Below are 27,322 nucleotides of genomic sequence, written 5' to 3'. Positions count from 1 at the left end.
CATTCTTGTACTCATATCCCGGAAAATATAAAATCCAAAAACAAGATATAGATTGGCCATTTTCTCAAGTCTTACTTGTACTTCAGCTAAAATTTAATATGTTTTTTATATTTGTGATGACTAAGGATGTACTTAAATGCTCATAAAATCCAATCAAATATTTTTACAGAAGCTTCTATTATAAAGTCTTTTCTCTTTTCTCTCTCTTTTTTAAGACTCCTGTGTTATGCTTCATATCCTGGACTTGCTTTTCTATGTATGTAATAATCAAATAATCCTACTTGGTCTTAATGGGATGTTTTTTTCCCCCAAATCACAGGTTGACTGAAATATCTACAAAGGAAATATGTATGAGGGGATGGGGGGAGGCAGAAGAGTAGTACTTCATATGCCATCTTGCTCATTAGAATCTTTCAGAAAGGAAGAATCATTATGAAGGAAGTTGTTTTTGTTTGTTTTGAGTAGTCTCTTTCAAGAAGGTCAGGCAATGGAAAAGAATGAAATATATGTAGACTAATAGCTCATTCCAAACCCCCAGGTAAACTGACAAATATTCTAGTGATACTTAAATAAAGATAGTGTAATACAAAGAATACTGCTTTATTTTATGTTATATTATTGCGACAAAAAATTAAATTTTGTATTGGAATTAATTTAATATTTAATTATGCATTATAAAATGCATAAAAGCAAAAAACTTAAAATGCCTATGAATTTATAATTTAAAATTAAATTAAAAAATATAGCAGATGTTGAAAACATTATGGGAATATCTTGAAGAACTTTATGCCAATAAGTTTGAAAATTTAAACGAAACTTAGAAATTCCTAGGAAAATATGGCTTACCAAAAGTGTCTTAAAAAGAAAGAAAACTGAATAATTTATAACCATTAAATAATTGAAGGAACAAATAACATTTTTTCTCATAAGAAAACAGCAGGCCAAGACAACTTTACAGAAAAAGTCTACCAAATTTTCAAGGAAATCTCAAATTTTCCAGAAAATTGCAGAATAGTCTCATTCACTAACATTATATAAAGTAAGATGTGGAAGTACAATAGCATTTATAACTTTCCTATATGCTGCTTCTTTTGATAATTGCATAAGTCCAAAGAAGTAGATGAAGTAAATGCTGTTATTTTACATGAGGAAGTTGGGCCTCAGAGAGATTAACTGACTTGATCAAGATCACACATCTAGTAAATAGTGAAACTCTGGCTGTATTTCAGATGTTTAGAGTCCAGTTTAATGCCACACTGTCCTAGATTAATGCCATGCTGCCTCTTACTTTTGGAAGTTTTCATGTAATAGTAAAAGTGGATATTAGATTCTCACATTTAAATGCAGTTATTGGGGGACTTCCCTGGCAGTCCAGTGGTTAAGACTTCACCTTCCAATGCAGGGGGTGCAGGTTCGATCCCTGGTCGGGGTGCTAAAATCCCACATGCCTCGTGTCCAAAAAAACGTAAAAGAGAAGCAATATTGTAACAAACTCAGTAAGGACTTTAAAAATGGTCCACATAAAAAAAAATCTTAAAAAATATTAAAAAAAATAAATGCAGTTACTGGTTTAGAAGTTATCATTTATTATATCTCTTAGTTTATTGTAAAAATAATGATCAAAATGAAACAATCAAAATCTTAACACACTACAATCCATACACTGAAGTTTATATATTACTTTGAGGTTGATTTTGAACTCACATGACTTGAAAAATGTATATATGTTTTATCATCTAGAAAATGCCCAGGATATATTTATATTCATCACATTGTTCCTATTGCTTTACAGGGGAGAGCAACCTGAATAGATATATTTCAAAACACTAGATTAACAGTCATATTAAAACCTTGAAAAATCATGTAATCTATCCCCTTACCTTTAGGTTAGCTGGTACCTAACCTAAAAAATTTCTCCCTAATACCTAATAAAAGAATTTTATTAACCTTTTAAACAATAGGCTACTAAATTATGTAACTCAACTGGAAGTAAACAGTTACTATGATGCTTACTTATTCATTTGGTTGTATTTGTTATTTTCACTGATTTAGGGAAAATATTGGTGAAGAAAGTCCATTCACTTCCCTAAGTATTTATGATCACCTGTTTCATGTAAGGCACTGCATTAGGCAGTGTGTGTGGGGGGAAGAGGCGACACCTAAAAAGGAGGAAGGATAGATTTTTTCCATCTACTTCTTAAAAGAAGAATTTATAGTCTAGATATTACAAGACAAACTGATTAAAGTTATAGATTTATAAGTAAAGATCTTAGGAAAATAAGTGGCTATTATTCATTCCAGCTAGGGTAATCAGGGAGGACTTCCTAGAGGGGGAAGTTTCAGCTGAAGTTTGAAGGATGAGTAGGAGTTTTGCACATACAAAAAGGGCAGGTGAAGGGAATAACGTGAACAATGGTTTGGTGTTGAGCAGTACATTCAAAATATAAATACAGTGGGGAAAAATAAAAGCACTGGATATTCCCTGAGCACTTCTTATGTGCTCATTATTGTGCTAATTACTATTGAGAATTCAGTGGAAGTATAAAACAATGTTTTTTCAAGAAGCATATTGTCTACTTGGGAAGGCAGACTTGGTTGCAGAGGATGAATGCACAGGGTGTATGAGAGATGTTAATAAGGTTGAGTTTAACAGGGACTTCTTTGTGATAGAGGTCAGTGGGCAAGAACACTGTGAAAACAAAGTCTTTGTGAAAGCTAGGAAGAGAAGTTTGCCTCTTAAATTAAGTCAAGTGGAAAGGCCCTATAGCTTCTTCAATTTAGGAAGGATGTAATGCAAAATTTTTATTTTGGAAAAGGTATCCTGGCAGTGTTTTACAAGATACATTAGAAACTTTAGAGCTGCTAAAATGCCAAGCATGTGAGTGATAAAGTAAATGGTAAACGGGTACTGGGTAGTGTCAGGTATTAGTTGTAGGAATGGACAGCAAGTGATAAATCTAGAGAACATTGCAAAGTAGAGGTTACTGTATCTCCTGGAAAGTATGTGAGAGTGTTGTGGGGAGCGGTGGTATGTTTGGTTATGCTTTGATTTGTTGTGGGAGGAGGTAAGTGGGGGGCAAGGAGATTAATGAATCTAGGAAGGAAGAAACTGAATAAGGAGTGCTTTTTGAAGCTAAAAATTTCCCAGTCTGGGTATTTTCATGCATAGGTGTGTGACATCCTTTCATTATGGATGTTGGATGGAATTTTCAACACAGAGTAGCGGTGACCTTTTCTAACTCTTCCAGGTCAGAGGTAGAGGTAGTATGAATCCACTACTGACAAAAATGGGAGAGATGTGAAGACAGTTTAGCAGGGGAAGGATGTAGTAAAGATGCTGAATTCACTAAGGATGTCATAGATTGTTCTAGATGGCTCTTTGGGGCCTTCTACATTATCATCGTTACTATTATATACTGGATTGTTTTATATTAATATTTTATTATTTTTAAAACAACAGTATTTCAGACTGGGGTTTGCCGCAAACCCCAGTGGTACCTCATAGTTCAGTGGTACCTCATAGCTCACCATTACTACCACACAGTTTTAGATTCCTAGATATAGACTAGTTGTCCTTTCCTTAAGTTAAACAAATCGCTACCAAAGTTTCTTGGGTCTAAAATATAAAAATCAGTAACTTAAAGGAATCCTTTGTATTTTTTAAATGTTGATTCTCTTTCTCCTATAATGTTCCCTTTCTTCCACTGTTTCCATTTTGTAACACATAGACTTTTAAATTCCATACAGTTTCAACTCCCCCTCTGCATTTTTCCACTGAAGCATCTTCTTAAAGATTAATATTGGTGCTAATGACCAAATTCCACAGCTCTAACTCATTTCCCTTGCCTTTTTCTGAGCCCTTCACATAGTGATGACCTCCTTCTTCCTCTAACTTTTGAGAAGTTATGTTCTCTTTTATAACTATTATTTTCCCTTCTCAGCCGTAATTTTTCTTTCTCTACATAAATAAAGACATTCTCCAAATTTTTATCCTCAGAATGCATTTCTCTTCTGTTTGGAAATATACAGTCTCATCACTTTGCTATATTAAAGTCATATCATATGTACATTTAAATGACATAAATTCAACCATAGCTATCAGCCAAATAAAAAAGAGTATGTTTAGTAATAGCGAATGCAGTAGTACTGGCAATTCTGCCTAAACTCCATTTATTGAGTGTATACCCCAGAGTGAGCAGTTATGAGCTGGAAACTGTAAATCCACCATTCCTTTAGTCAGCTTTAGCTTCCATATGCCTTCTGAGCATTTCCTTGAACTGAGCGATATTCTAGTATTTAAATAAGTATTTATATTTTTCATTCAGTACTATCCTAAATTCGAGCCACAGGCTTCATCTGGGATTTAACTGAGAAACTAGTGGCCCATTCCAATGCTGGAGGAATAATTGGCTATGTGGACTTTTTGAGAGACTGTGCCTGTCTCCGTGGCTACCTTTGTAAGAACATTTCAAGAGTAATTTTGGAAGGAAAAAACGAAAAAATTCACAGGCTGGTTTTAGTAAGATGACTCCATTGTTTTCCCTCATAAACATTTTCCAGACACTTAAAAAAAAAGTGTTTGAATAGATGAATCTGTATTAGCCTCCTGCCTAATACCTTTTTTCAGTGTATCCCAAGTTAAATTCCTCACCTTAGCCTTGCCTTCCCACATCTCCCAAATCCTAAATCCTTAACAGCATCACCCTTCTCCCAGCTTTCTAGGCTTAAAGTCTTACTCTGCTCATAATCCTACCCTTCTCCCCTTGCTCCTTACCGCCCCACCCCCCGCCCAGCACAATTGCTTATTAAATCTAGTAGGAACTCATCAACCTTGGTTTTTATGGCACTTCCAAAAGTGGTCCTTACCGTATTTTGGTTTAGTTAAGTATCACCAACCTTCCAGGCTTATTTATCACTTCTTCCTGGCAAAAATCCTCTTGTTCCCTGTCATGGTATGCCTTCTCCTCATTTTTGCCTTTCAGAAACTTCTCCTATTCTTAAACCCATCTCAGACTCCAGTCCCTTCAACTTTCCATTTTCCCTATTCTAATCATTTTGACTTTTCCCTCTCATCTTTGAATCCCCAATATACTCTGTACTTTTTAATTTTAATAATAGTTATTCGTCTTCATCCCATCTCCTGATATGCTTGTAAACTGATAAATAAGTCTTCATAGTGCTTGTTATTTCTCTTTCACCTTTTATTCTCTTTTCACTAATGACACCTTTTCCTCCAGTTTATGCCTTTCAGGTTTAACAAACGTCGATTGATCAATTTCTGCTGCTAAGGCACTGTGCTATCTGCTCTACATGTATCCTAACTTTAATCCTAAGAACAGCTTGCAATGTAGTATTACAAGAGATCCTTAGTATCCAAATGTTCATTAATCTAAGGGATACATGGAGAAGCAAAAGTTGCCAAATAAGAAAATATTCACTAATGAATTGAGCACCTATAAAATTAGGCTCTATTCACCAATTCTCCCTAATTAACTCTAGCTGTTGTCCTTCCCGTCCATCACAGCAACATCCTTCTCTGTTACTCTCTTGCTAATACAATGCAAATACAAAATGAAATTGTAAGCCTTGCAAAAGATGTGAAACTTCATGAAGTCTATGAAAGTACACGAGAATGACTTTAATCATTTGCAAAATTGTTGACAAATGGGTATCTAGCAGAATTAACAATGGAAAAAAAGAGGATGGTGACTGAGACAAGCACTTTAAAAAAGAATAATTTGAGTAACAAAGAATTAAGAGGGGTTTCAAAGAATTAAGAGAAATTTGTTGAAGTCTTCAAAACAAAAATGGCCTATATGCTATGCTCATGTTGTAAATTGCAAAGCTAGAGAATGTTATACTATTGTATAGTCAGAAGAGGTATGCCAAAAAATAAAATTAAAGCATGTAAGTGGAATCAGTGACTATTTTTTAATGAGCTAATTTTCCTAAGTTTTAGTTTCATATTTCAGATCAAGTTACAATCAACCCTTTATTTTTTAACCATTTACTCTGAAATATTTGGACCTGTTTTAAATAGGTTCCAGTACCAATTATCCTTGGGTACCAAGGGCCTCTTCTGTCTACCTGTCACAGCCACGGTAGCATCAGATTGCCTGGGTATTAACTCAAATATTAGCTCCTACTTCATTCTTGTTACTCCTCTTTTTCCTCTGTCATCTCCTTTTCCTTTTCACTTTTTTAGCCTTGGTTCACCCTTACTACTGCTTCTGTATGTCCTATTTCCCCTCTTTCTCGTTGCCTGTTTACTGTTATTCCTTTACCTTATCACCAGTATCCTAATCTGCAGGCTTATCCAGGCTTTGCCTGGCCTGCCTTGCTATCCCTTTATAATCTCATCATCTGGAATTCAGTGCTTTGTGTTTTACGTTTTTTCCTCCTTTACTATAGGTGTTTTTTTTTTACTTTTTTCTTTCTTCTCTCCTAATTTTTTTTTTTGAATTTTTGTTTCATTCTTTCTTCCAAATGCTTGCTTATACCTCTTCACTCATGGTGAGAAAGTTGGTGTTACCCAGAACCGCTGTGTATTGTGGAAACTCTTGTTGCTAAGACTACAAGTGAGATAAACCCTAAACACCCTTCTCAGAGGAAGCCTTTGTTACTGTTTTGCCCAGCATGTGCGTGTATTACATTGGCCACTTTATCTGGGCAGTTTCTACTGCAAACCTCTGTAAGCCGGTATACTTATTTCTGTCCCTCCATCTACTGCCAAAGGTTCTTGATTACTCAGCAGTGCGTATACACTAGTGAAATGTGGTTAGCTGTTTAATTGATATTGTAATGCTGCCATAGTAAAAATCTTAAACTTAGAAATTTGTTAAACAAAAATACTGGAAAGAATGTAGGAGGTCTTGCAGGGAAAATCTATTCTTATAGTGGGTCACTCTCTGCTTTAGAAATGAAGTATTTTAGGGCATAGGCCTGATCTACAGTTTTATGGTAATTTATGCAACACTGTTTTTGATGGAGCAAGGATAGGTTTAATCTAAATATGAAGGAGAAGAAATTTTAGAGAGAGTCACAGATCCTTCTCTGAAGAAAGCGAAGTCTCTTAAATGTTTAAAACTAGGCTAAAATTAACATCTGCAACGTATGATAGGAACATTGTAGTTGGAAAATAGGCGATTAATAGATTTTCTCAGTTTTGATATCTCTGCCTAGAGTATAAGTGCGAATGTTGTTCATTCTCCCAAAATGGTACATTTCCCTTTCATTATCTTTTTGTGTTGGTAAAAGGTAATTCAGAATATATTTTTTAATTCTTATAAAAATGAAATCCTCATAAATCAGAGTTTTAGTAATCTCTTGTCTGTGATTTGGTGAAAAGTTTAAAAAAAATAAGCACTTTGGAAAAATGTCTGTCTTCATATCCTCATTAGGAAACTTCTCTTTAATTTTGTAGTCAAATCAGAAAATTAATGCCCGTTGGACCACAGAGGAGCAGCTTCTAGCAGTGCAAGGTATATTAAAGATAAGCAGTTACTGTTGTTAATAATTATTTAACTTGTCGTGAAAGGTGACTACCATAGTTCTTCCCTTCCTTTAGAAATGGATCAAGAAAGGGGTCTTGTGTTCACCACAAAGTCCTGGTGACCATGAATTCTGTTTTGCACTTGTGGATGTGACATACTGAGCCTGTGTGCATTTTGGGTCCTGAACAGCATGTAATGCATTCTCAGCACTAAATAAATGATGGTGGTGACAAGCTTGAACAAGTCATGGTCTCTCCGTGCCTCTACTTCAGTATTCCTGCAGTTGGGTTCATTCTTACTGTATCAGTCAATAACTCATTACTTAAAGCATAAACTAATCTCTGTTTCTGGTTTCCCTGATTACTCTGTATTTGATAAATGTCAGGTACTGAAAATATTAATGATATGCTTTACCTTCAGTGTACCATAACTTACTTAAGAGATATGCCACTGAATGCTTCAAAACCTGACTTTAAATATATCTATTTATACAAAAGAGAGACTTAAGATATATGTATATACACATACAATTTTAAATGCACTATTTATAAGAATGCTTTGTTGTATGAATTGTATGGCAGAAAACTTTTTGTAATATGAATACCCATGGGCAACTTGGAAGCACTATAATCTTGGATTTTCTTGTATTTGAATTACTTAAAGAAGGGCATATTGTATGTTTTAATTCAGTGTTGTAGATTTTTTTCCCTTTCAAGATGAACTATCTGCAGGACTGATTGTGTGATTTAAGTTTGGTTTACAATTTGTTTCTTCCTGGCTGAGCCCTCTGTATTGAGTACTAATAGCTTTTCTGTCTAGGTTAACTACTATAAGAGGGTTGGGCCCCAGTGAAACATATACCTTTAAAAATAGTTCCAAGGATTCAAACATAGGGAAAATATTTAACTCAAAAATGTTGTGCAAGTATCATTCGGATATAAGAATAATGTAGTTAAAGATTGATTAATAGATGACTCTGCAGTTTGAATTAGAGTAAGAATTACTCACCCAGTGTGACTTGAAAATGTCACAGGAGGGTGCCAACAGGATAATGTCAGCCTTCCCTTTGGTATACAGTCATTTCGTAAATAGAAATACTTGATTTGATGGAGGCAGGGTGCTGGATGTGCATTGAGCACATCTGTAATTGCAGAATTAAGTTTCTGAATGAGTCAGAACAAAGTTTAATTAGTTTATAATGTTCAATAATAGCTGTTTTAAAACTAAAAACTGACAATTTAAATTTTTGATTAAAAAGTCAGTATTTTCAATGGCTGTCTCATATTTATTTAGGATTATGTCTTATGGCTCTAACATAGTTATTTGAGTAGGTGTTGGTTTGACTGATGGTTTGACTGTTTCCCTTCATCAGAGTAGCCTATAGAATTTAACCCCGTCTTCCAGTATTTCATTGCTTAAAGGTTAGTATACTAATCCTGTACTCTTCATATAAGAAATTATCCCAGTGAAATGGTTTTCTTAAGAGAATCGGCTAGGAATTCTGGGTTAATCTTTCTCTATATGTACAGAATCAGGATTTGATACTGTTCTGCAGTACTCCTTTAAGTGGTAGGATCCATTGAATCTTATGGCTGAGCTGGATATTATGAAAAGCTGCATTCAAGAGAAGGACAATGGAAAGATTTACATATGGAGTTGAGCTATATATGTGGACATTATTTCAGCTTATAGATATTAAAAGAATGGAGTATTTATAGAAATAATCAAACATTTCCTCTCTCCTGAGGGATATTCAGTGTCATATTTTTATGCTTGTTTAAAAAGTAGTCCTTAAATAAATTACACTAATGGAGCAATTTGTATGGAAAGATTCATGTTCTTAGGATTTTGAAAGCACTCTCTTAGTATGTTAATGTCTTCATTTTTATTTAAATATTTATTTTGACTCTGTGTGGGAAATTTTTATTTTCACTTTGAGTTTCTAGGGTTTTTTGGGTTTTGTTTTGGGTTTTGTTTTTGTTTTTGTTATATAAAATAAAACAAAGCTAAGCTATTTGTGTCCAAAATAGTTATTTTAGGGAGAATTAAAAAGTACCATCTTTGCTTCATGTGCCCATGTATTTATATAATACTCAAAAGTGTGTCTTATAAACAGTATAATCGTATAGTAATGTCACCTGTACCTGAGTCTCAGTGTGGTTAAGGTACATAATTGCACTTTTTATTTTAACATGTGTAATCCAGAAGTACTTATCTTAGCAGGTAATTGTTTTTGGTTTTTTCTTCTTCTTTTTAATCTTTATTTATGATAAGCCTTTATATGATATTATTCTTCTGGCCACTTCAGTTTCAAATCATTTATGTTTTGATACTAACATGTTTTAATTTATATAGAACTGTCTATTCAAGACATTTTACATATAGATTCTGATTTGACATGCATTTGTTAAATGCTTTATTTTATCTTGCTCATAGTTGACCATTACAGTGACCTAGAGAGAGAAATGTTGACTCTAGTGTCACAAGTGAGATTTATAACTCTACTATTAAATAAACTTTTTGTTGTAATTCTGAAAACCAAATAAGTATATTAAGATCATTTCCTAGGGCTTAAATATATATTTCCCACTTCCATCTGCTCATATTGTTGTTAACTAAGTACTAGCCATTTAAATTGTAAATAAATATTTTAACAACAAATATTTAAATAAATAAATAAGCCATTTCCCCTTCTTTCTCCCTTATTTGGAAGGGGGGGAAATCATGCTCAGACCAGATAGGAATGTCTGCTTTTACTTGTGTAATCTATCACTTTATTATGTTGATTTTATTCTAACTATGTTATAACTTCAGTAGCATTCTTCGAGAGTCCCCAAGTGGGATATTATAAATGCTGCTTTAATTTAATTTAATCCTCTTAAAATACTTACCAAGAATGGTATTTCTACAATTTCTGTAATCTGTTTCAGCTTTGAGTATCTAAATTTTCTATTATAACAAATTAGTTTACAGTAAGACCAGTTATAGTCTTCACATATTTGTGTTAATGGTGAAATACCCCTGTTTGTAGCTTATGTCATATATATAAATATTTTTTTCTAATCTATGGTGCTTTTAGAAATTATCCTAAAATCAGTCTTGATATTCATATGATAAACATTCCTTATTAAGCAAGAATTAAGAAAAGAATTAGATTCTAGGTGTATTTTTTTCATGTAAAATGGAACAATTATTATCTGTTTTCAAAAAGTAACAATACATTTAAATGATAGTGCAAAACATCTGCTTTTTAAAGTGTATAGGAGCAGAAGCATGGTATACAACATTTGACATTTTTATTTTATGTCTCCTCTTAAATGTATTCATTTCTTAGTCATTAGTGGTAAAAAACAAACAAAAAAATATGCTTCCCAACTACAAGATTTGTGCTATATTAAGATAAACAACAAAAAATTTTTCTAATTTTATCAAGGCATCAACTTTAATTTTTAGGTTGTTTTTTTTTTATATATTACTTGCCTTCTCATATAAAATAGGAAATGACAGAACTGTGTTCAAGTGAGTTATGCTTACAGTTAAATTTTACCTTCTCTCCCTATAGTTTATACATTCATTCCTTTTTAGGAGCAATGAAGTTGCAAGTCTAGAAATTGTATTCTTCCTAATTTTATCTCCTACTTTAAAAAAAGCTAGAATGGTCCCTAAAGTGTGTGTGTGGGGAAGAGATTTGGCTATTGATTAAGGCATAAGGATTGTAACGATCCTTACATGATCCTCAGTACATGAATGATCAAAAGGAGGTGGAGATAGATTCATACATTTCCATCTCAAAGTTATCTGTTTGCATTAGAGAGTTTCTTCTGTTATAACTGATACCACAAGAATGGAGGCCCAAAAGTATAATTGTCAACCCTCTGATGCACTTGCTTCAGATAATTAATGATTCAAAATTCCCAGCATTTTTGGGATGGAATTTAACTTGTAGCAAGAAGATGGGAAGCTTCAGAAGAGAAAGGCTAGACATTGGAAAGAGAATATATGATTTTGACTTTTAGCCATTGCCCAGATGCACCAATCACTGTCCCACTGCTGTTGATATCTTTTTTACCTTCTTTACTAGGAATTCTTGACAAGATTTACAGGAGGTGAAAAGAAATGCATGTTCCTGAATGGTTTGAGTTTAAAATTAACCTCTTATTGATAGGAAAGAACCATATCCTTGGAGTTTCTAGATGTCACTGTATTCTTACTTCAAAAATAGATTTTTGAAAAATTAATATTTCCCAATTATACTAAGTACATGCTCACTTTAAGACATTTGTGCAAGAAGCAGGAAAAAGTATCCCCCGAATTTTCATTACCTATATCTAGAAGTAGCTTGTCACTGTAATATCGGCTTTGGGTTTTTTTTGGAGTCCAAAATAAGATTTTAAAAATAACTTTTTAAACGTACTGAAAGCAGATTTATGATATCCTTTCTGTCAACGTAAAAAAAACGTCTAAATACCATGTCCAGAATTGGGAAACACCATATTACAAATGCTCCTGAACTTACTATTTTACTACCCAAAGCTCTAAAAATACAAATTGTTTTTTGGTTGGGTAATATAGAACACTGGTTGGAAAATAAAATAATGATAACACAATATCCTAATGAGTTATATTTTTATATTAATTCCCAAACGAAACTTTAAAAGTATATATTATAAAGGTTATACGGTTTCATCTGCCAGTGTAGAAGCCATGTTGTTTCACTGTAACTTTGAAATGAAATTTAGAAATTTTACTGAAAACAGTTTTTTCCTCTCCCTGGGAAATATTTAATTTCCCTCTTCTGGGGTTCTCTTAAGTTTTTTCCCACTCACCTTTGAAAACTGACCTCTTGCCCTAAAGGTCACAAATTTAATTTAAAACCATGGTTCAGATGGACCTAAGCCTTTTATATCTTCAGGAGGAGTGAGAGAGATTTAATCTTTTTTTTGTTTTGTTTTAGAGAGATTTAAAAAGTATTCTACATTTGTTATTTCATAATGAGATAATGAGTGATTAGATGATTTAACTTGTTTACTTTTTGATACCTTTAGTGAATTGTCAATCAAAAGTGATAGAGATAGTATTTCACATAAGGAAATAGAGTTACTAATTAGGAATAGTTGTACTATCTTATTGTCTCACAGTATTACTTTATTGATTCAGCCTGTGATATGGGATATAATTCAGACCATAAAAATCTGTTTTTTGGGCTTCCCTGGTGGCGCAGTGGTTGAGAGTCCGCCTGCCAATGCAGGGGACACGGGTTCGTGCCCCGGTCCGGGAAGATCCCATATGCCACGGAGCGGCTAGGCCCGTGAGCCATGGCCGCTGAGCCTGCGCATCCGGAGCCTGTGCTCCGCAACGGGGGAGGCCACAACAGTGAGAGGCCCGCGTACCAGAAAAAAAAAAAAAAAATCTGTTTATTGAAGAAATCCATGAGAAGTTGATCCTTCATTAGAATACAAATTTGGGTTTTCAAGGTCATTAATATTAGCATTCCCATTTTATGTGTTTTTTGTGCCTAGAATTATTATCAAGGTGAACATTCTTTAAAGCATAGCAAAATTCTCATACCTGCAGTATTTAATGATGAAAATGAAGGAGAAATTTCAAGTTTTGTAGTAAGAACATCCTAAGTCATTCTAGCACCAATTCTTATGAGGGATATAATATGAGATATGATGGACCTCGTTTTTTATAAACTGTGGAAAAAGAATGGACCACCCTTTCCTCAGGTACGAGTTGTAACAAAGTAGCTCTGATATCATAGGTTGTTAAAGATGGTTGCTCAGCACCACTACCTTGCGAGGCTGACCTCCAGAAGCCTACCTGGGGATTCATCGGAAGGAGTCAGTCCCATTAAGTTTTCATTTGGTGTTTCACTAGAGTTTGACTAGTTATCAGCCATAGTACAGAGCTTAAGAATTCCACCTTCTAGCCAAAACGTGCAACGTCACTGGGAATGTGAAAGTGATAAAGAAGTCAGCCATATGTGACTCTTGTAGCTTGGGAAGAATAATAGAATGAAGCCCTATGGAGGAGAAAAATCAGTCGTATTTCCTGAGCACTTCCTCTGTACTCTGCGTTGTAGTAATGCTGGTGGTACTTTGTATTCCATAGGACAGTACTTTCCAACTTTTTTCACATCATGGAACACAGAGAAAATTATGAAAAATTTCATAACACACTGGGGCAGACAGATGAGGCTACTGTTTGTCCAGAGGAGACTGCCAAGGAGCTCTAGCTCTTCCAGACCCGGCCCAGCCATCCTGCAGGTTAAAGACATTAATATCTGGACCCACTTATTCTCAGGACATGATTGAGATCCTTAGCCAGACTACAGAAGTCTACAGTGTGGTCTGAGCCTTAAGACTTTGCAAAGTTGATACGAGACTAGCATACACAAGTTAATGATAAACTTACCTAGGTGACTCAGAACCTAGGTGAACTGAAGAAAATCCAAAGTGTCTGGGTAAACTAAAGTTCCTATAGGAAGTAGTTTTGGTTTGGGGGCATGCAATTCTGGAAATGCAACAATATTAGTGACAAGGTCTATCGAGCAAGAGAAAATAAAGTGGAAGACCAAAAAAAAAAAAAAAAAAAAAAAAATAGAGTCAGAAGAAGAGGGGACAGTTATATAGTGGAGTTAGACTTGGGGACAGCTTAGTGGTAGGTTTTAGAGTATGTTTTGCTAAACAAATGGGTGTTCGGAGGGTTGTAATATTGTCAGACTCGGAGTCAAGAGTTACTCTTAATGTGACTTCTTGCTAAGAATATAGCAGATCTAATCCTAGATTTATTTAAGGTTTTCATTTCTAAGCTCACGTATTCAGTAGCATTGGACATTTCTAGAATGTAAATTAAATATCCATTATGAAAATTAGTACACTGGTAGAACACTGTGTGTGATTTCCTATTAGTATCTGTTTTTCAGTGCAGTCATCTCAAGTTGAGTTGCTGTTTTCCAAAGTACAAGTAGTAGAGAAGTACTTGCGTATGCAGCAGTAATTCTTCATACGAAATGACCTTGGGTTCTTGTTGCCAGATAAACCCTTGGTGGAACCTAGTCACCATTAGAATTTATACTCAGTTATGAAGTTCAAACTGGAAATCAGCTCACGGATTTAAGAGAATATAAATTCATTTATATTGTGAAAGAATAGACAATAAAATATTATCAGTAGTGTTTAAGTATCATTATTACTTTGTTGTCATGCATATGTCTTTCCCTTTGAGAACAGAGCAAATGAGCATAGTTTATAAACCCAAAACTCTGTATTAACAATGGGATATGGTTATAGCTTAATAATGTCAGGCCTCCTACCCAAAATGCTCTAAGAGAAAGGAACTCCCCATAGAGTCAAGCCTAGCAAGTTGAATGTAGCAAGAGATACTTACTCCCAAGTTTTCAATAAAAAATAAGCACAGAATTTAAGAACAGGAGTTACATCATGCTGGTGCTTTAGGTAATAGGTGTATCACCCAAATAGCTATCAGTAAGAATATGTCTAGCATTTCTGCTGGGGTATTAATATGTCCTTATATTATTCTCTTATGTGTGATTGTATACATGTTAAGTTTATCTAAATTCCTGTATTTCTGGCTGCTTAGGTTAAACTACAGACTTTAATATCATAGACATTAATATTTTTTTTCTCCTTTCTCATCTCTAATTAATGAGTTACTGTTTTCTGGTATTTTAAAAAGCAGTTATCAAACTGTAAAATAAAAATTTTGACAGCTTTTATATTTTGAGCTAAGTGCATCTCTTTCTAGAATGAGTCAGTGAATTTCTTTTAGAATTCCCTTAAGAGCAAATTATTGTCCATCTGAGTATATAAACTCACTTTAAACTCTGTAGCATAATTGACTATCTCAAGTTCATAAATCAAATATTATCCCTCATTTAATAAAATTTCCATAATTTTATGGAAGTTAGGTTTTTTAATAACTGAATGTACAATCCTTCTTAAATTTAAGGTAGTGATGATAAGCACAAGTATCTACAAGTAGTCACTATTATACCCTAATTCTTTAGGCTACAGAGCATATCCAGGAATCCTTCATATATACAGTCCTTAGAACTGTTAGGTGAGTTAAAATCCAACAAACTCTGAAAAATTGTTTCCCCTTTTTTCGTCCATCAGATTGTGATGATTCTCCTGCTTTTTATGTTTAAATTCTTATCTCATTTCTCTTCATTGGTACCTGGTAAGATAGGCAAGTAATTATGTTGAAGTTGGTGTTAAGACCAAAATTACAATGCTTTTCTTAATGGGGGAACCCTAAGACTACTCACTCAGTCCATTGAGGGGATAAAAGAGATGGTTCGTTCCCATCCAGTTTTGTTTACAAACGGTGTTGCTCAAATTTAGGTGACTGGCTACTAGGGAAATAAATGAATGTGGAATTGAGGATGGAACAAAGAATTCAATGCTTTACAATAAATGGACTGTATTTGAGAGTTCAAGAGAGGATTGGAGAAAATAACTGAGTATGTAAAAAATGGTAAGTTTCTGATTGTTCAGTTGAAGGCAAGTGGCTGGCTCGATGAAATGACATAATTGATAGTTTTCATCTGTGACCCTGATACCTTAGCCTCTATCTCAGAATTGAGAAATGAGCAGAGTTTATCAGAAAGGATTTTCATTGCTGGTATCTTGTGTGTGTGCATGATGTATAGTACACACAGCTCTCCTTATTGATCCTTCACAGGTGTATTATTTACTTTGCCTTCCAGGTGTCCGCAAATATGGTAAAGATTTTCAAGCTATTGCAGATGTAATTGGCAACAAGACTGTTGGCCAAGTGAAGAACTTCTTTGTAAACTACAGGCGTCGGTTTAACTTAGAGGAGGTATTGCAGGAGTGGGAAGCAGAACAAGGAACCCAGGCTTCTAATGGTGATGCTTCTACTTTAGGGGAGGAGACAAAAAGTGCTTCTAATGTGCCATCAGGGAAGAGCACTGATGAAGAAGAGGAGGTGTGTTTGTGTATGGAATTTGAGCTAATATGAGTTGAGGAATCACCATTTTGTGTGGTGTTCTGTAAGGTTAATTTGTCAGAGGACTAGCTAAATGAGCATGAAAGGTTGACAATACACTTACTCAGTGGTGCATCTCTCGTGACTCTTAAGTCATAATGACATGCTAAGTTCTGATCCTTGAAGAATGGAGAGTGTATTGTTCTTTCATAGTCTTATTTTTATTTCCAGTGTTAAGCTGTTTACTAATAAAGATGCCTGTTTGGTAGCTTCGTTGCTTTTTCGGTTTTTGGTTTTTTGTTTTGTTTTGTTTAAAATAAAAGAAGCTTGTGCTTCCAAAAAACACTGGTGTTATGTTTTTGTTTTGTTTTGTTTTTTCCTGTGACAGCCCAAACTATATTGTATTAAGTTCATTAGGAACTGTCATCTCATACGTGTATTTTTTTTGTTTCTTCACCTCTAGGCACAGACCCCACAGGCTCCTCGGACTCTGGGTCCATCACCTCCTGCCCCATCATCCACTCCAACACCAACAGCCCCCATTGCCACTCTGAACCAGCCTCCACCACTTCTTCGTCCAACACTGCCTGCTGCCCCTGCTCTTCACCGGCAGCCTCCTCCACTCCAGCAGCAGGCTCGGTTCATCCAGCCCCGGCCAACTTTAAATCAGCCTCCACCACCTCTCATTCGCCCTGCTAATTCTATGCCACCCCGTCTAAACCCAAGACCAGTGTTGTCCACAGTTGGTGGTCAACAGCCACCATCACTTATCGGAATTCAGACAGATTCACAGTCCTCACTGCACTAAGATTAAATTGGACAGAGCTGCAGTAACTTTTCACCCCATCATTATACCAGTGCTCACCTGACTGATGCAAAAGAAGAAAGAATAATCCTTCCTAGATACTGAGGCTGCAAACTAGTTCTGTGGCAGTGGGCTAGCATAAGTAGATGCCTAAGAAACTTTTTAGTTCACGCAACTGAAATGTTATACAACAGAAAGCCTACAGTTAGCCTCCTTTCTAGAGTATACGTTCAGCGACATGATCTCATTAAAGGAAAAGAGATTAAGTATTCTATATACCGAGGGGTTTTGTTTTGTTTTTACTGTATTTATTTTATTGAGAATCTTTATATTCCTGCCTCTTCATAGTCAAGGCTCTTAGTACAGGAATATTGACTTAGGAATTGTGAAAACTCCTTAAGTTTCATAAGTTAAGGATGTTTGACTTTTTCTCTTTTTAATTTAATTTTTAACATTTTCCTATGTTAGGAGTGCAAGAATAGATAGCCTGCATTTCAGATTTTGACATATGTTCATTTAATGCATATTTAAGAAATTATAGCTGCATATCCCTTTTTTCAAAAACTCTTGCTTTTTTTTCTAAAGGAATTTAAATATATTCCTTTAAAAGAAAGCAGTTTAATCAATTGCAAAGCAATTATATGAACCCACAAAGAATGTACTGAACCTGCTAACTCTTTAACACACAGTTTAGGGTCCTAGTGCAAAGTCCTTGCTTAAAGGTCATTGACTTGCCATCTTGTGGTAGTAAGAGGATCGGAATAATAATTTTACATATAAATGAGGATTTAATCTGTTAAAGTACAGTGTCTTTAAGTTCCTTGAAAATGGAGTTAATTTTGATTTTTTTTTTTAATCTTTCTAAATGCTATCTGCTTTTAACTAGTAGTTGCCTACATTGGGGACTTTAGAAGAGAATTATATTTTGTCAGTTATGTGGAGATAGTGATTATGGAAGCATTTATTTACAGTACCCTTTTTGTGTTTAGGTTCTGAACTTTAAATTGCTGTCAGACTTATTAATATGGTCTGTATTTAATATAAAGGATGTTTTCTTGATAAATCTCTATTGTACTATTTGGATGCATTTGTGTATTCCTTGCAGCTGACCTGTACTTCTCGGTTTGGTTTAGGGTTAAATCATCAACATTATTTCATAAAATAAATTTAAGAATTTGCTCTGTGTTATCCAAAGATGTATCAGTATATTGTCACAATTGTGCTGTTAACTTGAAATGCTGAGACCCCTTTTATAAAGAAACAAATAATTTCAAGTCTTCTTAATTCAACACATAATCATTAAGCACCTACAAAGAATATTTTACAAGTGATAGTATTTCAACAATGTATTACTAATATTTTTGATACAGTGATTTCATATTGGAATCATGACCTGTGCAAAGGGACAGATCTCTTAGATTGCTATACTAGTGGAACTTAAGCTAAATGTTTGCACATTCACATTCTCACATTTAGAACTATTTCACGAAATGGTCAACATCAAAGGCCCTAGTTTATATTTCGAGATGTCGTATATTCCCCAAATATTGGGTAGTCCCTACCTTTGGCTCTAAAGTGTTAACGAGCTATTGACTTAAATCCATTGATAAGTTTTAATTTTGAAGTTTAGACCACTTCTTTCCATAAGGACCTTAAGTTCTGGCATAATCTAAAACTTTTTCCAGGATGTGTTCTTTCTCTCTCATTGGATCACCTTATGATTTAAAATTCCTAACATTCAAGAATTTATACTTATTTTTACTTTAATAGCCATGGGGACAGTTATATATCTTAAAGGAAAATATCTAAAGCATTTTTTAAAGTATTTAGATTGTCTTGCATATGTGCATACTATACAGCTTCTATTGTCTTGTCTCTTGTCAGTAGACCTTCAGTATACGGTGTGTGGGATATGTGAGTCAAGTTGGTCAGCACCAGCATCTGTCCAGCTGTTAAGTATATTGTGATTCATTTAAAATCCATTCTATCCCAACCATGGGCAAAGTTGCTGTATCTGAGGGATGTGCTGTAATTTGATTTACGTACACAGTAGAAGCACACAGTAGAAAAATCTTAGCTTCATTAGTAATATGACACATGTATATAGTGAGATGTCTTTATTGTGTGCTTTGCATATTTTGTAAATATTTTGCACGTCATTATTTTTCTTTTTTGTTTAAGCAGTGTTTGGCCTGGAAGAGTGATATGCTTGCTGCTTAATCAAAGGATTAAAGAGTTAAAGATGTGTATGTCTTCTATTTTTATATAATTTCATGTTGTATGAGAAATTTAGGACCTCTTCACTGTGAAATTCTAAATACTGACTTTTATAAAAAGGAAAAAAAACAAAACCTGAAAATCTTTTAATGACCATTTCATTAATTTCAAGTTTATCAGTTTTTAAAAAAATCTACACCCAAGTATTTTTTTCAACTAAAAATAAATCACGCTGTTGATACATCTGGTGATATTAATAAAAATTATTTTTCTATATGATTTAATTCCAGTGTAATACGATGGAGGTAAAAGTAGGTTATGATCAACACTTTTTTTTAATAGTCTTATAATAAAGTGAGTAAAATATAATGTAAAATAAAGGTGAAAGAACGTCAAATTCTGTCTTAATATAGGCCTACATTCTTTTTAGGAATAGATGTAGAGAACAAGCCAAAAAAACCTGGCAGTCATGATTTTCAACTATACTAAGAATGTTGCAAATACTTTGGTTAAAGTACCAAGTTTAGTTCTTAAATATGTTGTATTCTTTTAATGTTTCTTCCTGCTATCAAAAGAATATTATCCATGGATATTAATAACTGCTGATCACTTAACACTGGGGTGTCAGTGTCTCCTCAAAAATAATAATCTGACTTAGAACTCAAAGGAGGATCTCTGTGCTTTCCTGAAATAAATGATGAATACATTCTGATAATAGGAAACAAGAAAGTGTGTATTCGTTTTTTAATTTGGACATTATAGATATATCATTATAGATATATCATTCATAAGATTACAGAGTAAGTGAATACAGAAAGAATCCAAGAACCAAGTTTGAGAAACCATGCTATATTATAAAATGTCTACAAGAAAGTACCTCACTTTTTGATGCATTTGTGGGGGTACCTTAACTGCCCTCTCTTAGGAAAAAAAATAGGTCACGTGTAACTCCTCCCAAGTTAAATCTTGATTAACTGCCTTAGTGAAGGAATGTTCTGCAACAATAAATTTTAGTAACAATGGAGTTTGGGAGTAAAACATTAAGAGGAATGTTCCTAAATGTGTGTCTAAGAGGCCCTGTGGCGTTATCTTCCCTTCTTCTGTTATCAGAAGAACACTTAAGGGAGAAACAATGAAGACCAGAAATTAGTGTTGGATTAAGATGTTTGCAAATTGTCTATACCAGATTTAAAGTAGGCTATTGATAAGGAATGGGTCTTTCTTTGCATTGTGGTGACTTAAACTTTACAATCTTAAAGCTGGAATTTGGGTGAGCAGTCTCAGAAAAAGATGCTGGGAAAGTGAAGTGGAGAGATCTAGGAGCAGTCTTCACACTGTAAATGGCATGAAGGGTAATCTTCCAGAATGCTTTATAGAATTATCTTTTTTTCTGGATTATTTTAAGAAAGGTTAAATTTTTATTCTATTTAATTTAATTGTATTTAAATATATAAGATACAATTACCGATAACTAAGAAGATCCTGAATAATACCACAACACAAGGTATCTATCTCTTGAGGTATCTATCTGGCTTACTGCCCAGAGCAGCTTTCATAATTGGCAGGATTTGGCTTCAAAAGGCCTTTATTCCCAAGACCAGTTTTGTTCACATGCTGTGCCCTTTCCAAAAGAGAATTTGAAAACAATCAGAATTGTTGAGGGGCTTGTCACTTGACTTATATATAAAAAGTTCTCCCTGTACCATGGTGACTCTTCCAACTCCACTGAAGTTACTTCACCTCCCTGTGCCTCAGCTTATTTATTTTTCTTCCCACCCCAAAGTTTGGTGAAATGACAAGAAATACAAAAACAGAAATAATGCTTAACAGTGCTGGAAAGCCAGAGAAGGTGCCACCAGCAGATAGAGACAGATTTATGACAAAAACCTCATAGAATTAAAGAAGCTCCAATTCTGCGAAGGCAAAAGAGCAGGAAAACACTGACATTCTCAAAAGGATCCCATAATAACCTCAAATTCGAGGGATATGGAGCAGCCTCCAAGGATTCCTGCTTCCCAGTATTCATGCCATTGTGTGCGAGCTGGACTTAGGGACTTGCTTCTGACCAAGAGAATACAGCAAAGTGATGGAATGTCACTTCTGTGGTTAGGCTAAAAGACTGGGACGTCTGTCTTGTTAGTAGATTTCTCTGCTTGCATGCTTTGATGAAGCAAGCTGCCATGTTGGAGAGGCCCATGTGGCAAGGATCTGAGGCAAGCACCCTGCCAACAGCCAGCAGAAAACTTAGGCCCTCAGAATAACAACCTGCCAGGACCTGAAACCTGCCAACAACTACGTATGCTTGGAAGTGGATCCTTCCCCAGTTGGGCCTTGAGATGACTAGAGCTCAGCCAACACCTTGATTGCAGACTATGAGAGACCTTGAGACAGAGAACTCAGCTAAGCTGTGCCCAGATTTCTTAACACCACAGAAACTGCGAATTAAAGAGTGTTCTTTTGAGCTGCTAAATTTTGGAGTAATCTGTTATGCAACAATAGAAACAAATACAATGAACAAATATATACCATCTTCACAATTAAAAGAAAGTTGGAGTGACTGTATTAATGTCAGACAAAGATTTCAAAGCAGGGAGTATTGTCAAAGAGATGTTCACTGCATAATGATAAAGGTGCCAATTCATCAAGAGGATCCCTGATAGAACTGCAAGAAGAAATAGGCAAATCTGCCATTAAAGTCAGTGACTTAAATATCCATATCTTAATAGTTGATAGAACATGAAAACCCCAAATGAGTAAGAATATAAAAGATCTGAACAACACTATCAACCACTTTTACCTAATTGAAATTTATAGATCATTCCACCCAACAACAGCAGAGTAAACATTTCATGTGCACATGAAATATTTCCAAGAATAGACCATATTCTGTGCCATAAGCAAGTTTTAATAAACGGAAAACTGTTCAAGTTACCCAGAATATGTTCTCTAAGTACAATGGAACTAGAAATCAGCAACAGAAATATGGAAAATTCTCAAGTATTTGGAAATTTACTCATTTCTAAATAAGTTATGGGTCAGAAAATAAGTTACAAGAGAAATTAGAAAATATCTTGAACTGAATATAAGTAAAAACAGTATATAAAAAATCAATGGCTGTAGCAAGTTGTGCCTAGAAGGAAGTTGATACCTTTAAACGTTTATATTATATAGGAAGATAAAATCAATCATCTAAGCTTTCTTCTTTAAAAGCTAGAAATAAAAGAGTAAATATAACTTAAAGTAAACACAAGAGAGGAAATAAAATCATAATTAAAATAAATGAAATAGATACCAGGAAAACAATAGAGAAAAATCCCTGAAACCAGTAGTTGCTTCTTGAAAAGATCAACGAAATAGAAAATTCATTAGTTAGAAAGTTTGTTAGATCAAGAAAAAAATTGTGCAAATTATCAAAATCTAGACTGGAAGATGGATTATCACTACATAACCTACAGAAATTAAAAGTATTTGTAAAGGAACCTTATGAACACTTTACGTCAACAAATTTGTAAATGTTTTTAAAATGGACAAATTCTTACCACAACTGTCTCAAAAAGAATAGAAAATCTGAATCAAGTAAAGAAATTGAATTTGTGATTAAAAGTCTTCACACATAGGGGCTTCCCTGGTGGTGCAGTGGTTAAGAATCCACCTGCCAATGCAGGGTACATGGGTTCAAGCCCTGGTCCAGGAAGACCCCACGTGCCGCGGAGCAACTAAGCCTGTGTGCCACAACTACTGAAGCCCACTTGCCTAGAGTCCATGCTCCGCAACCAGAGAAGCAACCGCAATGAGAAGTCTGCGCACCGCAACAAAGAGTAACCCCTGCTCGCCACTACTAGAGAAAGCCCGCGTGCAGCAATGAAGACCCAACACAGCCAAAAATAAATAAATTAAATAAATTAATTTTTAAAAAAGTCTTCACACATAAAAAAGTCTTGGCCCACATAGCTTTATTGGTGAATTCTATCAAACCCTTTAAGAAATAACGCCAAGCCTACATGAACTCAGAAAATACAGGAGGAAGGAACACTTCCCTATTCATTCTATAAGAGCATTATTACTCTGATTTGAAGCCAGATAAAGACAAGAAAAAAAAAAAGAAACTTCAGACTAATGAACAGAGATGCAAAAATCCTTAACAGATATTAGCAAATAAAATTCAGCAGTAAAAGGATTGCAGAACATAACCCAGTGGTGTTTATCCCAGGAATGCAAGTTTGGTTTAACAAAAGAAATCAATTCATGTAATATACCAGTTTCACAACCTCAGCACTATTGACATTTTCGGCTAGATAATTCTTTGTTGTGCATTGTAAGATGTATAGCAGAATCCTCAGCCTTTATCCACCAGATGCCAGTAGCATCCTCTCCCCCACCTCCAGTTTATCAAAAATATCTCCAGCCATTACCAAATGTCCCTCAGGGAGCAAACCCCTCAGTTGAGAATCATTGCAATACATCATATTAATAAAATAAAGGGAAAAGGAAAATGATCATAACAGTAGACACAGAAAAGACATTTGACAAAATCCAACACCTATTCCTGATAAAAACTCTCAAAAAACTAGAAATATAAGGGAACTTTCTCAACCTGATAAAAAACATCCACAAGAAGCCTATAAGTAATATTACACTTAACTGAGTGCTTTGCCCTAGGATTGGAACCAAGCTAAGGATACCTGTTCTCATCACTTCTAGTCAACATTTTACTGGTGGTTCTAGCCAATTCAATACGGCAAGAAAAATACAGGCTTACAGATGTGAAAGGCAGAACAAAAATTGTCTTTATTTGTAGATGACATGATCTTGCATGTAAAAAATACTAATAAACCTCCAAACAGTTATAGAATAATGAGTTCAAGAAGGTCACAGGATACAAGATCAATATAAAATCAGTTGTATTTTTATATACTAGCAATGAATGGTCTGAAAATAGAATCCAGAAAACAATTTTACTCACAGTAGTATCAAAAAGAATAAAATATTTAACAATATATTTTAACAAAAATGTGAAATAACTGTTCACTGAAATACATAAAATACTGCTGAGACAAATTAAAGAAGACCTAAATAAATGGGGGGACATACCATATTCATGAATTGGAAAACAATATTGTTAAGATGGTAATTCCCCTCAAATTGCTTTATATATTAAACCCAATCCCTATCAAAATCTTAGCTTTGTTTTGTACAAATTGACAAGCTAATTCCAAAATTTATATGGTATTGCAAGGACCTAGGCCAGGAGCCAGGAAATTTTTTCTTTAAATGGCCAAGACAGTAAGTATTTTAGGCTTTTCAGTCTCCACAGTCCCTGTTGCAACTATTCATCTCTACCAATGTAGTTCAAAAACAGTCATAGAAAATACATAATGAACAGGCATGGCTATATGTCAATAAAACTTTATTTACAAAAACAAGTGGCAACCCGGAACTTAGATTAACCAAAACAATTTTGAAAAAGAAGAACAAAATTGAGTGACTTACACTAAGTGATTTCCATACTTGTTATAAAGTTGCAGTAATGAAGACAGTGTGATATCGATGTAAAGATAGACACATAGATCCATGGAACAGAATAAAGTCCAGAAATACACTCACAAATATATGGTCAATTGATTTTCCATGACAGTGCCAGGGTAATTCAATGGCAGAAAGGATAGAATATCTGTATGGGAAAAAAAAAAAAAAAAAAAAGGATGATCTTTAATTCACACCTCCCACATGGACATATATACACTACCAAATGTAAAATAGATAGCTAGTGGGAAGCAGACACATAACACAGGGAGATCAGCTCAGTGCTTTGTGACCACCTGGAGGGGTGGGATAGGGAAGGTGGGAGGGAGACGCAAGAGGGAGGAGATATGGGGATATATGTATAGCTGATTCACTTTGTTATAAAGCAGAAACCAATACACCATTGTAAAGCAATTATACTCCAATAAAGATGTCAAAAAAAAAAATTCACACCGCCCACAAAAATTAACTTGTAACGGATTATAGGCCAAGATGTATGATCTAAAACTATAAAGTTTTAGAAGAAAATATAGGAGAAACAATGTAACCAATAGCATGATCTATAATAGAAACAAATTAATAAATTGGATTTCATCAAGATTTTAAAAGATCTTTTCAAAGCCAGAATGTATGTGAACTCTTAGAACTAAATAATAATGACTCTTACAAGTCAATAAAAAGAGAACAAAAAAAATAAGCAGAAGATTTGAAGACATTTGTCAAAGAAGATATGCAAATTGCAAATGAGCACATGGAAAGATGTCACATCATTAATCATAAGGGAAATGCAAAGTAAAGCCACAACAAGGTGTGTATAACACCCACTAGAATGGCTAGTATTAAAAAGACTGACGATATCAACCGTTGTCAAGGGTGTGAAGAAACTGGAACCTTCTCATACAGCCAGTAGAAATGTAATATGCTACAGTGATAAGCCACTTTGCAAAGCTGTTTGGCAATCTCCAGCAGATTAAATGTACATGTACAACACAACCCAGTAATTTATTCCTAGGTCTACCTGAAGAGAAAGAAAATGTATGTCCACACAAAAACTTGTATTCAAATATTCACAGCAGCATTCTTTCTTTTCCTTTTATTCATAGCAGCGCTATTTATAATAGCCCAAAGCTGGAAATAATCCAAATATCCATCAGCTGGTGAATGGATAAACAAAATGTAGTGTATCTATACAACGGCATGCTATGCAGCAATGAAAAGGAAGAAACTACTGATACGTGCAACAAAATGGTTGAAACTCAGAAACATTATGCCAAGTGACACAAAGTGGTACATGATTATTTACATAAATTTTCCAGAAAATGCAAAACTATAGAAACAGGAAGCAGATCCACTCTTGCCTGTGTCCAGGGCTGGGAGTGGGGATTGACCGCAAAAGGACAAGGGGTGATGGATTTGTTCTAAAATTTCATTATGGCTATGGTTGAAAAACTGTATACATTTACTAAAATTCATTGATTGGATGAATGGTATTGAAAGTATAACAGTAAAGTTGTTTAAAAAAGGAAAAAGTATGAAACAAAAGTATGTGCAATAGGGACTCCAGTGTTTCCATAATTAGAGGCCCCCATTGTGCCCACAGGAGATCACATGGGATTTCTCAGGACAGAGGGGCAAGGTCATGGAATACTGAGGTGTGGTTGGAATCAAAGACATTTGAACTTTATTTGTCAAATTTTCCCAGGTTAACCCCTTCCTGAGCTTCTTAGTTCTTCTGTCTTGTTTTCTGTGAAACAGAAGATGTGGTTAACCAAGGTATAAGAGCGTTGTTTAAAACCTCTTCATACAGCGTAGCCACCATTCTCAAAAAGAAGAAATACCAAAAGAAAAAAAAGAAAGGTCTTCCTTGTTATCAACTTACTACAAAGTCTAACAAAGCCAAATCATGCCAACCAAACCCTTGATCTTACTTCATGGTTCCTAAGGTTAAATAACAACCTTAAAATCTATAGTTTAATGTCTTACAGTGAATTCATGTTAGGCAGAATTAATGTTAAAATGTCTTTCCAAGCACTGATGGGAATTTGCATGTGTGACTCTTATTAAAGGTACTGTCAAAATGGACAGAATCCACATTTAGCCAAGCATACAATGAAGACAGCAGGCCTAATTTTAAAATAATAAAAATCTCGTTTCTCCTACAAAAAGAGTGACTATCAGATAATCAGACCATGAACAGAGAACGGGATGGGTGAGTTGTGTGTACTGAGTGGGGGACCCCCTGGAACAAATACAGAAAATACAGGTACAGTGTAAGTCTGTTTTCTTCAAATAGGCACTGAGCCTAGAT

The 27,322-nt window shown here is 34.6% G+C and overlaps 1 protein-coding gene across 8 annotated transcripts in view; it reads left to right on the top strand.

Moving 5' to 3' along the window:
* Positions 1 to 19,881, top strand: part of RCOR3 (REST corepressor 3) — a 51,191-nt gene extending 31,310 nt beyond the window's left edge. For 2 of the 8 annotated variants that reach the window (XM_032623388.1, XM_032623417.1), the window contains 3 exons: positions 7,424 to 7,481; positions 16,228 to 16,469; positions 16,933 to 19,881. In XM_032623388.1, the coding sequence (XP_032479279.1) occupies positions 7,424 to 7,481; positions 16,228 to 16,469; positions 16,933 to 17,277 (645 nt within the window). In that variant the 3' untranslated portion in view covers positions 17,278 to 19,881. Of the gene's footprint in view, positions 1 to 7,423; positions 7,482 to 7,567 lie in introns of all 8 variants that reach the window. The other 6 variants (XM_032623379.1, XM_032623424.1, XM_032623398.1 and 3 more) reach the window with 5 other exon arrangements.
* The last annotated feature ends 7,441 nt before the right edge of the window (positions 19,882 to 27,322 follow it).

This window comes from Phocoena sinus, chromosome 1, assembly GCF_008692025.1.
Source record: "Phocoena sinus isolate mPhoSin1 chromosome 1, mPhoSin1.pri, whole genome shotgun sequence".
NCBI classification, from domain to species: domain Eukaryota; kingdom Metazoa; phylum Chordata; class Mammalia; order Artiodactyla; family Phocoenidae; genus Phocoena; species Phocoena sinus.
This window is presented reverse-complemented; position numbering and strand designations above follow the sequence as displayed.